This window comes from Myodes glareolus, chromosome 2, assembly GCF_982192425.1.
Source record: "Myodes glareolus chromosome 2, mMyoGla1.1, whole genome shotgun sequence".
In the NCBI taxonomy this organism is placed as follows: domain Eukaryota; kingdom Metazoa; phylum Chordata; class Mammalia; order Rodentia; family Cricetidae; genus Myodes; species Myodes glareolus.
Window position 1 is genome coordinate 133,685,092 of NC_142027.1, and position 17,915 is coordinate 133,703,006.

The following is a 17,915-nucleotide window of genomic DNA, read 5'->3' on the forward strand; positions in this document are numbered from 1 at the left end:
ATCACGCATCTTGCATTCTACACTAAAGCAAGTCCACAGGAGACATGTCTCCATGAAGGAATGGCTTCCTTGTGTGAGAGAAGAAAGGCAACAAGGGTGTGGCTCAGCTGGGAAGGACTTGTCTAGAGTGTTCCAGTGAGAGACCATGGGTGTGGCTCAGTGGCAGAGTGCTTACCCCGCATGCATGAGGCCTGACATAAAAGAATCATCCTGAGTTGTCTGTGGGTTTGATGTCAGAGCCAAGAAAACAGCCAAGATCATCATGGCTAAGATATTCTGTGTTTTCTAGGGATTCTCTGCTTCCGTTTTGGATGGCCAAGGTGAGAGTGGAATTTATTCCTATCAATGGAGATCCAGCTTTCCCAATTCCCTCTGCAGAAGAGTGCTTCTTCCCCGTTATGTGTTCTTGGTAACCTGGTCAGAAGCCACTTAGCCATTCTGATAGCTGGTCTTCTCAAACATCGTTCAGGCCATGTGACTCCAGAGGGAACACCACAGATGGGGAGGAGCTCTGACAGCAGGCTGTGGAGTGAAGGAAGCAGTCAGCAGACATTTCTATAAACGCCCTCAACATGCCCAAAGGTGTTTCCATAGAGGGTCTAAGACTGGTGAAGTTGGTCATGAAGATGAGCCATTGTGGGCCATTAGAAGGAACCACAAGAGACAGCTAGAAGGTGAAGGCAGTGGCTGCCACAGCAGCTTCCCTCCCCACACCCCCAGTTCCTGACATGAATTGAGTTTCAGAGTTGAACCCATTGAGTGTAGATGAAGTGGCTTCCTGGGGAACCGAACCCTGTGGTCAAATGGTAGACAGAGCCATGCTCCCCCCAATGGACACACACTCCTTACTCAGTGGGTGGGCCCTGGGGAGGAGGGAGTTACCAACCTTAGTCAGAAGATTAAAGTTGAAGAATGGGTTTGACAACCCAAAGTGTCTGCCATCAAGCCTTGCCATTCCCCTGGCCAGGGTGAATGCTAAGTCAGAACCATGATGGCACCCGCAGAATATGGATGAGCACCGTGCTTAGGGCCAAAGGGCTCTTGGGCAGGTCCAGTCTGGAGCCAGTATGATATTGCTCTGCATGGCTGTCACGGTGATATGAAAGTGTCAGATGTAGTCATCTTACTCCATCTGAGAGATAATCTTCAGTCATCCTGTTGTCATGGAAATCTAACCCAGCCACCCTATGGCTCCTCCCAATGACAACTCAACACTCATTCCTGTTGCCTGCTGTTAGCCTCCGTGGTCCTTATCATTGGGAAGGGTCATTCCATCATAGAGACAGGGGTTGTGACCATTATATATCACGTGTAGACTTGCTTTATAGTGTAAGGTACGTGATGGTTCCCCTCAGGTTGACAGGATATATGAGGGACCCCTGGGCATTAGATTGTTAAAAACCTTCTCTGTGTATCTGGGGGTGTTTCAGAAAAGGCAAGACTGAAATAGCAGACAGCATCATCTGGGTCACCAGGGGCTCAGCTAGAGCACAATGCAGAGTGTGATTTGTTCTGAGGTCTAGGGGACATGCATCTTCTCACACTCCGGGACACTGGGGCTCCTGGTTCTCAGGGCTATTAGAGCAAGAACTGAATGAACAAGAGCTGGAAGGACACACACACACACACACACACACACACACACACACAGTTATTAAGAGAGTGGGCACTGGGGACAGGAGCAGGCTTTGGGAGCAGGTGCCCTGTGCAATGCCCTGAACTCTTAAGAAAGCAGGGTACAAGAGTTGAGGTCACATGGTTGTCTTTGGATCTGACAAACAAGCCACTGGTTCACAACAATGACCTATGGAACCATTAGGTCTCTGTGTGGAGAGTGTGTGTGTGTCTGTGTGTCTGTGTCTGTGTGTGTGTGTGTGTGTGTGTGTGTGTGTGTGTGTGTGTGTGTGTGATTCCACAGCTTGGGAGACTCAGGCAGGAGGATGCCTATGAGTTCCAGGTCAGACTACGCCACATAATGAGGTCTTGTCTCAGAAAGAGAAAAAGGAAGCAGACATCCATTGTGATTTAATTCAGTGCATCAAAAATTCATTGTCACCATAGACAACTATGTGTCTGTTTTTGTTACCACCAATGTTGCAAATTCAGCTCATTTTTGTCATGCACCTCTTCAAACCCCAGCCTGCATGCTGCAACCACCTTGCATCTTCAAGTGTACTGCTCACACTCCCAGGTCCCCGTAGCCATGTGCAGCTGCAGAGCAGTTTCTGAGTAGATGGGGCAGGTCTTGTCTTGTCTTGGGGACATGGACAGAAGGAACCAAGGACGCTGTCTTGAATTTACATGTAAGAAACCTGGAAGGATCCCAAACCATGTGGCATCATCGCTGTCGTGGATTGGTTCTGCTCTGTCCACTGATGAGTGCTCAGTGCCTGGACCCCTGGACCATGTAGTATGTGCTCAACAAATGCATCTAACTGAACCATGGGGAGAGAGAGAGAGAGAGAGAGAGAGAGAGAGAGAGAGAGAGAGAGAGAGAGAGAGAGAGCTGTACTTCCCTGGCTCGTCTCACACACCCTCATGGCATCTGCTGTGGTTTATTGTCATTGATCAGACACTGGACAGATATTCCCATTACATATACAGACAGAAGTCAAGCTTGAGTTCTCCCTCCCCTTCTGAATCTCTTGTCCCACAGAGGACACTGGTAGAGGATAAGGCAGATGAAGCAGGCCGTGAGGAAGGCTGTCTGTGATGGGACAGGATGGAAGGGTGGGCGGGCCGGGGTCAGAAGCCTGGAGTCTGATCCCAGCTTGGACACTCCCTCCCTGGGGCCTTGGGCAGCATCCTGCCCTCTCTTGTCAAAGCCTGCACATCCCCTGACTCCGGACCCTTCTGGGCAGATGCTGCTGTGCTCCCAGGAGATGAATGTCCCATTCTCGTTCACCTGTGGAAGAAGAAAGGCAGAGTGCATCAGGCCTACACTGCAGTCATTCCAACCCCGAGGCAGGAGGATAGTGAGCTCCAGGTCAGCCTGGTCTACATAGCTAAAGCCCACATCTAAACAAACAAAAACAACAAAGAAAAATAACTAACCTGTTATTGTGGCACAGGAACTTCGGTCTGTAACAGAAAACACATGATCATGTCATGAGCCCGCACTGCTACTTGGAAGCAGATGCAAATGAGCCCTCAGGGTGGGCACCATGACTGGCCACCTGGAACCCCTCAGAAGAAGGGACAGTGCATTCCCATGTTGGAAAGATGGCCATCGGGACTTTTAGGAATGGACAGGGGTCTTAGCCGGTTGAAGGTGCACATAACCCTACCTGAGTTCCCCCCATTCAGTAACAGATCTAACAAATGAGAGACAAGGCCAAGCCAGTCTGCTGTGAGACAGTCCTAAAGGCCACAGCAGCCACAGCTGTCTCCCTCCTGGGTCCCTTCTCCTTTCCTCCCTGATGTTCTGAGGTTTGCTTCCCACATCCATGCACCCATGCTAAGCTCCATCCTGAATCCACCGATGACCTCATCTCTTCCCTGGCATCAGAAAGTTCCCTGTCCAATGAGAGGAAAGGTCCAAGTACAAGTCCCTCTGTGTCTCTCTGGCTGTGACACAGATCTGCTGAGTCCCATTGGCCACATGATGATGAGACAGGAAAGATCGGCTGCTTCAAGGACCTGAACACTGGCTTCAAGTTCACAGGAATCCCAGCCCCTCCTCTCCTCAGCTGAACATTCCTGAGCTAGTGGCTTCAGCTCCTCCCTTATCCTGGTGGCCTCGTGTGTGTGTGTGTGTGTGTGTGTGTGTGTGTGTGTGTGTGTGTGTTTCTGTGTACATGTGCATTTACATGTATATATATATATATTTGTGGATATATGTATGGGTGTGTTTCTGTGTACACATGCATTTACATGTGTATATATGTTTGTGTATATGTGTGTGTGTGTTTGTGTGTGCAATCAACAGAGAACACTATAGTCCTCAACTGCTGTCCTCCTCGGCATTTGGGTTGCACTGGACTGGAATTCACCAAGGAGATTATGCTCCCTGGCCATCCAGGGCAGGGATCTTGTTATCCATGCATAGGAATGGCAGGTGCATTGTCTGGCTCACTTACATGATCCTGGGGATGATATTAAGCTCCTTATCCTTGCTTATGTGACAAGTGTTTATTGACTAAACCATATCCCCAGCCCTGAGCCTTCTTGTTCAACCAGAAAGATGAGGATGTTATTAAGTACACCTTGTAGAGCCCTAGTGAGGATCCAGTGAGCTATTCTATGATACAGAACACAGGACGAGCGTGAGTACAGATCCAGTGAGCTACTGTATGATAAAGAACACAGGACGAGCGTGTGTGCAGATCCAATGAGCTACTGTATGATAAAGAACACAGGACGAGCGTGTGTGCAGATCCAATGAGCTACTGTATGATAAAGAACACAGGATGAGCATGTGTGCAGATCCAGTGAGATACTGTATGATGAAGAACACAGGATGAGCATGTATGCAGACCCAATGAGCTACTCTATGATACAGATCACAGGATGAGCATGTGTGCAGATACAGTGAGCTGCTCTATGATACAGAACACAAGACAAGCATGTGTGCAGATCCAGGGAGATATTGTATGATGAAGAACACAGGACAAGCATGTGTGAGGATCCAGTGAGCTACTGTATGATAAAGAACACAGGACAAGCATGTGTGAGGATCCAGTGTATAATAAAGTGTGCAGGACGGAGCCTGAACACAAAGCAGACAGTCAGAGCAGAGGCTGTCCTTCCTTAGGAGGCCGAGTGACAGGAACTCTGCAGAGGTGATGTGACAATTTCTGAGAATAACTGTAAAGCAATCGGTGTGGCAGGAAAACCTATAAGCCTGGGCATTTTTGTCTGAATATTCTTTAAATAGATGGCGTGACCAGATCTGGGTACAGGGGACAAGATGATGACAAGTTCTCACCGGCACATCCCAGGATCCCACTAGGGAACCATCCCATCTTTTAAAGCATGGGTATCGCAGCCAGGCTACAGCCTCTTCTGCCAGCCGCCGCCAGCCCTCTGAGTTGGAAGTAGCCACGTTCCCTGTTGGGTCACCTGGGTCCAGGATCACAGGCCTGCAGAGCAACATTCAGAGAGGGAAGTGATCAGTTGACCAGGGCTACAGACACCACTGCACAGGGACAGAGGAGGAGCCCAGCAGAGCTCTGCTATTGCAAATTTGTCCTGAGTTCCTGTCCCAGAGCATAGAGAAAGCCTAGAGAGATCCCTGGACATTACTTGGAAGGGCTGTGTTCTCTACCCTTTAGTAGCTGTGTGTCCTGGGTCAGGTCCCTCAGCCTCTCTGGTCTGTGAAATGGAGAGAGTTGAACCAGCCCATCTCAAAGGATGAGGTGTGAAAGTAGAACACAATGCAGGATCAAGATATGTAACAAGTCTACTGCATTGTTTACTGTTCATTAGTCCAGCACTGTTCTGTGCCTGGAGGCCTTACGATACTGCTACAGTTGGAACAGCTCAGTTCCGGCTCCGTGCGCTCCCCTCTCTACTGGACAAGGTCAGAGTCTTGATTTTCTCATCTGCAGACAGGAGAGCCCACCCCTGACTCCCAGGGCTGCAGGTCCTCATGTCAATCAGGTGACAGCAGGACAGTGCCCAGTGACAGGACAAGAGATGCTCTATTGACATGGAGCTCACACTATTTCCACTCCCTATAGCTCCCTCCCTATTTCCACTGCTATAGCCTGGAGCCCCTGGTGAGGAGCTGAGTCATGAGGGGACAATCTACCTGGCTCTTGTGAGCTGTCTGTGCACATAATTGAAGATTTCTTTGTCTTGAAAGTCATAATGCTTTGTCCAGTAGATTCGAAGCTGCCTGTACTTGGTGACCAGTTCCAAGACTGTCCGAAAGCCCTGGGCTGTGTTGAACTCAGTGTCTCCACTCCCACATTCCCAGGCATAGACTGTGAGCAGCTCCAGGGCATACTGTGGGGGCAGCGGCTTCCCCAGCTTCTCCTTGCACTGAGAAGAGAAAGGCAATGAGAGAAATGGGCCTGTGAGCTGTGTGGGGACCACTTCTCACGGGGTCAGTTCAGCTGCCACCTGATGTTATCATCACAGGTTTATTGACACACAGTCATATCCAATCTTGTAGATTCAGTCTTTGTGCACTACCATGCTATAGCCAAGGGCTGTGTGGTTGAGATGGAGACTGTGCGGTCCACAGAGACTGAGCATTTACCAGCAGGCACAGGAGGAATCGTGACACAGTGATTGACAGGCAGGGAGTGAGGGTAGGGGCAGGATAGCAATGGTGCTCACCACTGACAGTTTTATCACAGGCTCTGAAATAACTGGGAAAAGGCTAGGGAGAGGGCCCAGTGGGTAAAGTGCCACCCTGTTCTTGCAAGGGTGAGAACCAAAGCTCAGATCCCAGCAAGCACATGGCTGTCAGGCTTGTGAGGAAGCCCACTCCACATCCCAGCCTAAGCGGATGGAAATGGGGGTCCCCAGGATTATATGACGATCCAGAAGTGCTGACTCAGCACACTGTGGGCTCAAGGGTGAGACCCTGTCTGCACATAAAAGGTGGGGAGTGACTGAGGACCCGGCATCGCTCTCTGGTCTCCACATACTTATGCACACACATGCACACCCATAGACAGATGCTCCCAAGAACAGGTATACACAGACCCACACCAGATCTATCTCACACACATATAAAAACTCCAGAAATATTGCAGGATGGATATGTAAATAAAGCATAGCTTGACACATCAGGAAAATCTAAGCCATAGTAGGTACCAGTGCATGTTTTAAAAAAACAAAAGAAAAGAACAAAGAACGAGAGAGAGAGAGAGAGAGAGAGAGAGAGAGAGAGAGAGAGAATGAATTAGAAATCCATAGATAAAGTACAGTGAGATGGTGTACACCTTTATCCCAACAATGGGAGGCAGAGTTAGGCAGAACTGTGAGTTCAAGGCCAGCCTGGTCTGCATAGTGAGTTCCAGGACATCAATAGCTTCCTAGTGAGACCCTGTCTCTAAATAATGCAAGAAAAAAGAGAAATCCAGAGCTCACAATGACACATGAACAGTGAATTAGATGCAGCTGAAGAGTGAGTTAGTTGAACGGAAACTGGACTAGAAGAAATCATTCCTAACTAGCATGGGAAGTCCTCCTTCCTCGCAGGTCCTCTCTTCCTCCCTCCCTCTCTCCCTCCCTCCCTCCCTCTCCTCCAGCATCTCCTCCCTGACTTCCCCTTCACCTCTCAACTCTCTTTCCCTTCCCACCACTCCTTCCCTCCCACCTTGCTCCTCATCTTTCTTCCTCTTCATCACCCCTTCCATTCTCTGCCCTGTAAGATGGGGCCGGCAGTGGCTGGACCAGATGCCATACCAGTTGGTACCAGTGCTTGACCAGGCGGATGAGACTCTTCAGCTTGGGTGGACGATCCTTCAGGAAGTTTCTCTGGAGCTCGGTGAAGCAGGTGGAGAACTCACCCTCCAACCTCAGGGAGGTGCACTCACGGATGAGCCTTCTGTAGATTTGGGGGTCAGGTTTCTTGTCAGTGCTGACATGACCTGTAAAGGAGGCTTTACTCAGCTAATTCTCCAGCCCTTCTCTGGCATTTTTGGCTCTATCTGTGGGGTGACAAGCTCACTGGTTATGGGGTTCAGTGAAGCAAACAGTTTTAGCACAGCAAACATCACTCCCCATACATCCATGTGTCGTCCCTCACCTCAGGACTGCACACATCATGTAGCCCTGAAAGTTCCTGCCACCAACTGGTCCTGGAGACAGTGGTGGGAGGAAACAGCACACTGAGGTCACACACAAGAGAGCTGCACGGTCATCTAATAATGGCCAACCATGCCCTGGTGTCCAGCATATTCTGCACAGTGCATGTCATGTGTGTACACTCCTGCTTGTATCTGAGTTTACTGTGGAGCACTGTGATATATTTTATATCATGTACCACGTGCTTATGGTGTCTCTGTCCTATTTTTGTCTGGTGTATATACCATTTGTGTGTTTGAGAGAAAGCATACACTTATGTTAAGAGTTAATGGGAAGACATAAGGTGTCTCCCTTTGAGAAGACCAGCAGACCACAGAGATTCTCCTGTCTCTGCCCAAGTAAGTCCTCGGTTAGAGGTCAGTTGTGGTCCTTTCTGTTTAGGTGAGTGTTGGGGATTTGAACTCAGGTCTTCATGCTTGTGTAACAACTGCCTTTAGCTACTGAGCTCTCTCCCCAGCCAGTGTGTGTTTTCACTGGATGAGTTTCCGTCGGACCTAAATGAACATCACGTGGTTTTGTTTGCCCAGGTCCTAAGAGGAGTAGGGTGTGTGTGTGTGTGTGTGTGTGTGTGTGTGTGTGTGTGTGTCCAGAGCTTGTAGAGTGGTTAGACAGTAGACTAGGGAATACATAGGCTGTGTGTGAGTGCATGTGCACATTTGCGTAGACTAGACAGGCAGCAGACTGTGTCCTAGGCGTGTGCACTTGTGTGTCCTAGGCGTGTGCACGTGTGTGTCCTAGGCGTGTGCACGTGTGTGGCCACGGCTGTGGCAGACCTTACCATCAGGCTTTGATGCTGGCACATGGCAAAATCACTCTGTGATCCTGGGACATGCCCTGTCACTCAGTGACCCGGGAGAGTTTCAACTTCAAGGTCCACCACACAATAGGGCATCGACTAAGTCATCTTGGGTAGATTTGTGAGTGAGGTCCTCTCTTGGGCTGTCACTCACCGTCATTTCCAAGGGGGTCCTTCTGTGGTGGCCCCACTTTCCTACTGGAAAGCTGCTGAGGCTGGGGAAGTCCATGACCAAGACAGCCTTCTGGGGAGTCACCTCCCAGATTTGTCTGGGTAGCCCCCTCTGCACCCCTTCCTTTCAACAGGTATCCAAGCCTCCTGCGGTTTTCCACTGCATGCTGCCCTGCTCCTACTCCCAGACTGGCCTCTCATTCTCTGCTGCCTGAGACTCCATGCTGTTTCTATGGCTCTCTTAAGCCAAGGGCAATGACCTTGTCTCTAAGATAATATCAGCAGTTCACACAGTGGTCAACAGGGGGAGCTGTGTCCCCCAAATGTCCCCTCAACCTTTCTCTAAGCTTCCCAAAGCCCCCACTGCGCTTTCATGGGTGTTCCTGGTTGTCTTTGGGTAGGGTTGGACAATTTGTAATTTTGGGGTGCACACACACACACACACACACACACACACACACACACACACACATCAGCCAGTTCCAGGTCAAGGTTTAACCTCTCTCAAAACAAGACAAACAAACCAGGCTGATTCGTAGGGCGAGGAGGAAGCCTGGGTGAAGACCTGAATATATCTGAGTATATTTGTTTACAGTCTGAGAGTCCTCTCCTACAGACACCAACTACATACCGGCCACCCCTCCCCCACCTTGTGCTGTACCTAATAAACATGCGGAGGCTCCAGGCTGCCCGAGGTTGTGGGTGCAGCTCCATCAGAGTTCACACCTCACAGCTCCCAGCTGCATACTGCCAGAGCCACCAAGGTGGGCCAGCAAATCCCACCCAGGTCAGCCTCTCAGCAAAAGCAGCTCCTAAGTAACCAACATCCAAGACTGGCCTCTGGTCTTTACCCATACCTGCAAACATGTGCATAGATCTGCACACGTGTGAACATCCCCACACATGCACACACACACACACACACACACACACACACACACACACACACACACACACACACGAGGTGCTGAGACTCTGACTGCCTTACCCAGGACATCATAGGCTGGGAGCACATCAAACTCCACCTCCTGTTGAGGTCGGGAGGAGGTCAGGGTGAAGCTGAGTGCCCGGGGGTTGGGCACACATGAACTCTGAACCTCAAACTTCACTCTAATACGTCCCTCACGCTGCAATGCACACAGCTGTTTCTGAATTTCCCGGATGAACTCTCCGCGTCGGTTTAACTGGTCCTTGAAGCTGGAAAAATTGTTAAGGAACACCACCAGGTCGGCGTCTGACCTGCCCTTGAGAGCTGTGCCTTTTCCTGAGGAGCCGCCCTGAAAGACAAGGATGAGAATGACAGGCGACAGGCAGAGCCATGGCCAGCAGTCCAGGCCCTCAGCAGCCTAGGGGTCCACCACCCACGGAGATGGTTGGGTGGAGAAAGCCGGCACATGCGCAGTGGAATACTAGTCAGCCCCGAGCGTGACATCAGGATCTATGTAGAAAAATAGATGATTCTGGATCTCCTCATGGTAGGAGAGATAAGTCAGACTCAGGATGACAGACATCAGTGTTTATCTCTGGAGTCTAGATTTTAATATGGCTCTGAGTATGTGAGTGTGTGTGTGTGTGTGTGTGTGTGGAGAGAGAGAGAGAGAGAGAGAGAGAGAGAGAGAGAGAGAGAGAAAGTCTTTGTCTTGCTCAATACTGTTCTCCATTATTTTCTCAAACCCTGTTTAATATGTGTGTGTGTATAATTTAGATTTAACCCTATATATGTATATGTAAGCTAGCTTTAACTCTGTGTGTGCATGTATGTAGCTATTGTCTAAGAAAATGCTCCAAACAGTCCTAATGAGCTCTGTTCATGGTGTCTCCTTCTAGACTAAAAAAAAAGTCTCAAGTACCTTAAATTAGCATTTTCTCTTAAATGATGATAAAAAATATATGATTAGATCTGCTACAGCATACTGTAGATGTGATTCAACTCTACTTTAAAATATATTCTACATAATGATAAAAATTTAAGGTTGTAAAGATCTATCTCAGACTAACAAAAGCTAACTTAGAGATGTATACCACCCGTCCTTCCTGTGAGCTGTTTACAGGGGAGACCTAACAAAGCAATATTAAATTAAATCAAGTGTAAACTAAACGTAGAAGATTATTGCCCCCCCCACTGTGTGACCTTCACTATTGTCAGTTTTTAGTGTTAAGCTTCTAACAAATAACTACTCAGATAAACCTAATACACAGAAGTCCCCAAATGCTCCGAGATCTGCAGAGCATTGCATTTAAAAAGTTTAACTAAAATGCTTTTCATAAAAAAGAGTCATGCCAGCTCCTGGCACCGCCCCCATTCCCTCCAAAGGAGATGGATCTGCACAGAAGAACCTCCACCTGGAACTTGCTTCATAAGTGGCAGCGCTAGCCACTGAGGGAAAAAAAGTCTTTCACCTCAACTGCTGCAAAACCCTCTTCAGACTGTGATCAGCAGGACCCTGGAGAATAGACTGCCTCAGGTCGGCTAGAACAGGGTTGGCTGCTCCCCCGAGGAGCCCTTACTCCACAGAAGCCTGTGGGGTCTTCTGGGGTCTTGCAGGTCTACCTCTTCCAGCCAGAAGATGGATGCTGCCCTGAAACCTCTGCGACCATGGGACCCTGTGGTGGCCGCCTCGGTAGCCAAGCAAGTAAGTCTCTGCCATTAATTCAGGTAAAATTTATTCCTCTCAGGTCCTGACGCTGTTGGACAACTCTGCCGCTTTTACAGCAGCAACCAAGGCTTCAGTCACCTTCTCAGCTCTCTGTGTAAAAATTCAGGTCCCAGGCTTCACTCTCCTGGAGCTAATACTAAGTCTGGACACAGTTCACCTTGCTCCCAGACTCAGAAAGAGAAACTCACAAGACAGATTTCTCCTGAGTGTTAGGGAGATGCCATGATGACAGGGAAGGGGCAGGTGCTTTAAGGGCCACTTCTGTAAAGATAGAAAAGCTTGAGATATGAGGATCTCAGAATGTTTTAGGGTCTAAGAATGTGTTTTAAGGTGAGCAGATGCAGGTTATTTAGTGTGTAAATGTAAGTTATAAAGTGTAGGCAGAGTCTGCTTGTTTGTTTCCCGGCCGTCCAGAATAAATAATCACACAAACTGTATTAATTAAAACATTGTTCAGGCCGGACGGTGGTAGTGCACGCCTTTAATCCCAGCACTTGGGAGGCAGAGGCAGGCGGATCTCTGAGTTCGAGGCCAGCCTGGTCGACAAGAGCTAGTTCCAGGACAGGCTCCATAGCTACAGAGAAACCCTGCCTTGAAAAATAAAAAATAAAAAATAAAAAACAACTGTTCAGCCTATTATCTCAGGCTTCTTATTAACTAACTCTTACATCTGAATTTAACCCATTCCTATTATTTTGTATTTTATCACGAGGCTCGTGGTTCACTGGTAAGTTTCCGGGGCAGGCATCTGTCTCCTTCAGCAGCTAAGCTACATGGCGTCTCTTTGACTCAGCCTACTCTCCCTATATCTTTGTTTATATTTCCCACCTGGCTCTATTCTGCCCTGCCATAGGCCAAAGCAGCTTCCTTGTTAACCAATGGTAATAAGACATATTTATAGCATACAGAGGGGAATCCCACATCAATAAAGTTCTGAGTAAAAAGGCTTAAGAGTTGACAGAGAAAGTGATTTGAGACACTTAAATGAATGAAGCATGTTCCAGATTTTTCTCTCTCTCTCATATGCTACTGTTACACTAAGATTCCAAAAGCTCATAGTCTTAACAGAAATCAGTAAAATTCTGAGGGCTGGAGAGATGGCTCAGTGGTTAAGAGCATTGCCTGCTCTTCCACAGGTCCCGAGTTCAATTCCCAGCAACCACATGGTGGCTCACAACCATCTGTAATGAGGTCTGGTGCCCTCTTCTGACCTGCAGGCAGACACACAGACAGAATATCGTATACATAATAAATAAATAAATAAATATTTAAAAAATAAAATAAATTAAAATAAAATTCTGATAAACTATTAATCTCGCTTGGCAGAGTCCTAACCACTGGACTATGCTATCATAGCCACAAGCTCAGGATGTTGAGTTCCCTTTGGTTGTTTCCTAACTATACACTTAAAAGGTCCTTTTCATTGTGCTAAAAACATCTGTCTCAGTTTTCTGGATAGAAGAAAGAGCATTAATGCTTTCAACCGGCATCACTTCTGGTGAGTGTACTGCTGTTTCTACGATTTAAATTCCAATACAGATTATATGCATTAGAAATTCTGATGTGTCTAAAACTTATATCTTTTTGCAAACTCAAAGAATTCTTGCAAGTTCCAGGAAGATGACTTGGATTCACCTCACACAGGTTGGATACCAGATAAGTACTGCTAATCGACAGCCTGTGCCTCCCCAGCTGTCCCTGGTCTTGACACTCCCCTCTCTCAATGATCAGAATCCAAGAAAAAACAATTCCCTAAACTTAACCTAGTCCTCTGCCCTGCCAGCATGTTGCCAGGTCCCAGAGGTGCAGACAGTTCCATAGATCCTGGACAGCAGTGGAACCACCAGCTACCCCCAGGACGTGCCCAGCATTCCCGCTTTCCCAGGTTCCCCACATATGGTTGACACCCCGCAAACCAGCAAGAAGCAGTCTCGAGAATTCATGCCCTCATTTCCCTAACCTGTCACACCTAACTCCTCAACCTTTTAATAAATAAAAGGGAAGAACTTTAGCATCCAGGCACATGTGGTCCCTGCACCCTGGATACCCGACAGAGTGTGTCATCCTGGCAGTACCCTGTTCCTTTAAAAGGCAGAACTCTGCCTACTTCTACCTTTCCTTCCTCTTCATCTTTCTCTCTGCATCCCTCTGTACTGCTCTCTCTTTCTCTCTCTCTCTCTCTCTCTCTCTCTCTCTCTCTCTCTCCCACACACACACAAAGTAACTCTGTGCTTCCTTCCTCTCTTCTCTCTCTCCCTTCCCTTCCTTCAATAAAACTCCCCACGTAAGCCCTGTCTGAATGGTGTGTCTGTCTCTCACCTGCCATGTCGCCCCTTGGCCTGAAAAGGTCCAATCTCCCACCATTTCTTAACACCTCCCTATATTAAATGCAGAGCACACTCACTAACACACGTGTACACCCCACAGAACTGAGTTGGCATTACAAGATGACATCTCAGCAGCCATGACAGTGACTGGGTTAGGTACTGTTGTCGTGAGTTCCCATCTGACAGGTGGGAAACATGGACAATGAGGCTCCTCAGTCCAGTCATCCAGCACATGGGGTCTCTGTTCTGCTCCCTACCCTGTGCCACAGCAGGGGTGCACATGAGAACACTGGGACACAGAGAGGTAGGTAACCCACCCCACTCAGGGCTGCAGCCGGGCTCCTGAGGGTCCACTCCCTCCCACCCGGGTCAGCTCAATTGGAGTGGGGCTCACCTTCACCACCTTGGAGACCCTCACAGGGTGGTCGGCACCTTGGAAGCATTTCTCCTTCAGGAAAGCACATATGGTGTTGATGGCTGCACTGACCTCAGTTCGGAAGGTGGTGTTAGGAAGGAGGTGGTCCTCTATGAACTTGTCCAGCTCCCTGGCAGGGGTGCTGCTGAGTTTCTGGGTCATCCTTGGGTCAGCTGTGTTTACTGACTGTGGCACTGCCGCTGGAGCCAGCTGCACCGTATATCCACTGCTAGTTTCTGTTTCCCAGAAGGGGCGGGGCTATGCGCTCACACCTCTGCCTCTGGGGTCTATGGCTTCTGGATTCCCTGACACTCTGGTGCTTCAGCGAGGCCTTACGTTTGGGTTCTCAAACCCTCATCCTGCAGGAAGCATTTTAACATATTGTTTTGTTTTTTCCTTCTTGGTCTTCTACTGTTACTGCAGAAAATGCTTTAATAGTCTACTAGACGTTCAAAGTAATACACACACTCTCTAAAATGTGAAGAGCAAGTGAGAAACATCCAGAAGATGCTGGCATCCACTTTCACCACTGCTGTGGTCGGTGTGTGGCAGGTGACTGGTCCATACCAGGACAATATGATGAGCTGTCTGCCCAGGCCATGGCGAGCTGGTTCAGCCTTCAGGTCTCACAGTTCCCTGGGTTCTCAGGTGCACGCCCATGTGACCATCATCCAAGACACGATCCACAACGGTTTCACTGCCCTCCCACCCCATCTGTCCATCATACAGGCTGAAGGGTTCATATTTCTTTAATGTGTGACCTCACTATGCTGCCCAGGATAGACGTGAACTTGGGTATCTGCAACATTGGCCTCCCAAGTTCTGAGGTTACAGTGGTCTGCCATTCTGTCCAGCTGCCATTATCAGTCAATTGCAACTCCTAACTTCAATAATGTAAAGTGCTGACTTACACCCAGGACAGATCATCATGAGGAACTAGCCTGCCTCCATCCCTAACCCTCCCTGCCCAGCAGGAGTGGATGTTCATCATGGCAGGGAGGCAGCTGGTCCTTACTTGTGATCCCAAGTCCTGGGAGGCTGACACAGAAGATGAAGAGTTTGAGGCCAGCCTGGGCTACATGATGAGACCCTGTCCCAGAAAACAATTATGCATTCACACGCACACACACACACACACACCCTGAGTCTGAGTCACTATTGGAATCTCTGCAGAGAGCAAGGGATGGAAGACAGAGGAAATTACTGGAACATTGGGTCTGTCCACAGTCAAGGCCACAAGCCCTCAACGACTTTAAGGAATTTTATTTTTGGAGAAGCAGGAAGCTGTGGATGCATCATTCATGTCAGAAGCCTGCCCTTAGCAAAATGTACAGTCTTCATGGCTTGGTTAATAATGGAGGCCCCTTGGATTACCCTGACTCTGGTAGTTTGAATGTATTGTCCCCATGACTTTACAGGAAGTGGCACTATTAAGAGGTACACATTGTTGGAGGAAGGGTGTCACTGCGGAGGTGGGCTTTGAGGTCTCACGTGCTCATCATACAATGCGGAGTTACAGTCCACTTCCTATAGCCTTCTGAAGAAGATGGAGCCAGCACCTTGTCGGCCTACAGGCCACCATGCTCCCCACAATAATGGATTAACCTTATGAAATGCAAGTAAGTCACCCCAATTCAATATTTTCCTTAATAGGAGTTGCTGTGGTCATGGTGTCTCTTCACAGCAATAGAAACCCTAACAATGACACTGACCATGCCTGAGGGAACTGCGATGCTGAAGACCCTTCACGTAAGTGCTAGGACGGGACGGCGAGAGCCCAGCTGAGGGTCCTGAGCAGATCTGGGTGAGGAACAAGAAAATTATATTTTAAAATATCCTATTACCTTTATTTCATGTGTGTGAACATGTGGGGGCAGAGGACAACCTACAGAAGTCGGTTCTCTCTCTCTCTCTCTCTCTCTCTCTCTCTCTCTCTCTCTCTCTCTCTCTCTCTCCTGCCACTGTGTAGGTCCCAGGATCAAACTCAGGCCATCAGACTTGGCAACAAACACCTACATCCTCTGAACCATCTCAGTGACCCTTTTAGTTGTTGAATGGGGTCTCACAGTCAAATAGGTCAGGCTTTCCTTCAACTCACAGCAATCCTCCTGCCTCAGTCCCCTGATTGCTGGAAATAAAGTGTGCTACTATGCCCAGTTTATCTATACCACTTCCATGCCCTCCTGTGTGTGTCAAAGAGATACGACATGTCACTCAGCCCAATGAGGCCAACGCCCCTGGCAAGCCTGACTGAGTCAGGGAGTGCACAGGTCACAAGGTTTAACCCTCTTGGCCACATATGCAGCCGCTGCTGGGCACACACTGCTATTCCTCACGAGCCCCTTGGAAGGAACCGACCAGCTCTGCAGGAGGTGACTGGTGCCTCTTGGATGGTGAAACACAAAACAGTGGAATTAATAATCTTCCTGTACATTTTGAAAAATATGTGTGAACTTTTCATAATATACAGCGATGCATTTTTATCAAATTCACCCTCTCCTTACCCCTTCACAGCTCATGGTCCCCCCAACTCCTCTCACAACTTCATGTCACTTTAGTGAATAAACCAATGAACCCCGTTAGTGCTTCTCATATACACGTGGGTGTGAGTACATGCACTGGAATGTGGGCAACTTGCCAGCGACCACACCCCTAAGGAAAATTAACTCTGTCTTGGTTGGGTTAATGCCAAGTTGACACAAGCTAGAGTCATCTGAGAGGCGGGAACTTCAATTGAAGAAATGCCTCCATCATAGTGGACTGCAGGCGGGAAGCAGCACCCTCCATGGCCTCTGCATCAGCTCCTGCCTCCAGGCTGCTGCCCTGTGGGAGTTCCTGCTCTGACTGCCTTTGATGATGAACTGTGACAGGAAGCTGTGAGTGAAATGAACCCTTTCCTCCCCACAGTGCTCTTGGTCACTGAGTTTCATCCCAGCGATAGGATCCCCACGACACTCTCTGTGCACTAATGGCCACAACTGCCAATGCCTCCTCACCAAGGGAGAGGGTGTGTGAGTGCCCTTCCCATCCAGGCTAGAACGTTGACCCTCTTGACCTTGTGCAGGGGACCACAGCTGTGTGACTTCACAGTGGCAGGTGTCCTGCTGTGTCCAAGAGACTCTGATTCGCCTTGATCTTCTCCCACCTTCCGATCCTTCCATCCCCTCTTCCTCTATGTACCCTGGGCCTAGGGAGGAGGGGGTGCGATACAGACGCCCCGCTTGTGGCTGAGCACTCCACAGATCCTGTTCCTTGCTTCAGTTGTAACTCTGTATAACCACCATCCACCGCACAGAGAGACCTCTCTGCTGACGTCAGAAAGCTGCACCAGTCCACAGGAGCAGAGATGCAGAGGGCAGCCTGACACTGTGTCCATTGTCAAGACAGCTCCAGTAGGTTCATCCCTGGGGCCTTGGAGCTCCAGCCATGGGTTCTCGACCAGATGTGCAGGACCAGGTTGGAGTTTCCTCTCGTGGAGTGGCCCTCAAATCCAGTCAGAGTGTGCCCAGTGACCCCCATAACATCCATGCTACTGTTGCACCCATGGGTGTATCTTGCCAGGCCAGTCCTTATTGGTGGGGTTCACAGATGGGTAAGACCGTTGATGACTTTAAGGACAGAAAGATGGAACAGTGTTGTTCACCTGGAATGTTGTGGCTGGAAGATGATGATGTGACTTTGTGACGACACACAGGTAACTAGAGTAGATTCCTTTCTAGTCGGGGCAGAGATGGACTCATTGACCTGGAAGTACCTGCTCCGTGGTTCATAACTGAGGCCTGGTT

At 48.9% G+C, this 17,915-nt stretch overlaps 1 protein-coding gene across 2 annotated transcripts; it reads right to left on the reverse strand.

Annotated features, from left to right (window-relative positions):
* Positions 1–2,539: 2,539 nt before the first annotated feature.
* On the reverse strand, positions 2,540–14,370 carry LOC148123169 (2'-5'-oligoadenylate synthase 1A-like). Of its 2 annotated transcripts, none has more exons than XM_087903759.1 (7): positions 14,203–14,370; positions 9,720–10,008; positions 7,363–7,547; positions 5,753–5,985; positions 4,928–5,081; positions 3,055–3,081; positions 2,540–2,905 (listed from the first exon to the last, which is right to left on the reverse strand). In XM_087903759.1, exons 1-6 carry the CDS (start codon positions 14,290–14,292, stop codon positions 3,058–3,060), a joined length of 975 nt encoding a protein of 324 aa, XP_087759885.1. In that variant the 5' UTR covers positions 14,293–14,370; the 3' UTR covers positions 2,540–2,905; positions 3,055–3,057. The 2 variants fall into 2 exon arrangements, with proteins under 2 accessions (XP_087759885.1, XP_087759884.1); XM_087903758.1 differs by having other exon boundaries at positions 14,110–14,369.
* Between the last annotated feature and the right edge of the window lie 3,545 nt (positions 14,371–17,915).

Bases quoted from the DNA above. Each gene is read 5' to 3' on its own strand.
- LOC148123169 (XM_087903758.1), bottom strand. From the start codon at position 14,292: ATGACCCAGAAACTCAGCAGCACCCCTGCCAGGGAGCTGGACAAGTTC. The intron at 5,082-5,752 runs GTAGATTGTCCC...GTTGCTCTGCAG, and splicing joins AGACAGCTCACAAGAGCCAG to GCCTGTGATCCTGGACCCAG. The intron at 3,082-4,927 runs GTGAGAACTTGT...TTTCTGTTACAG, and splicing joins TGGGATCCTGGGATGTGCCG to ACCGAAGTTCCTGTGCCACA.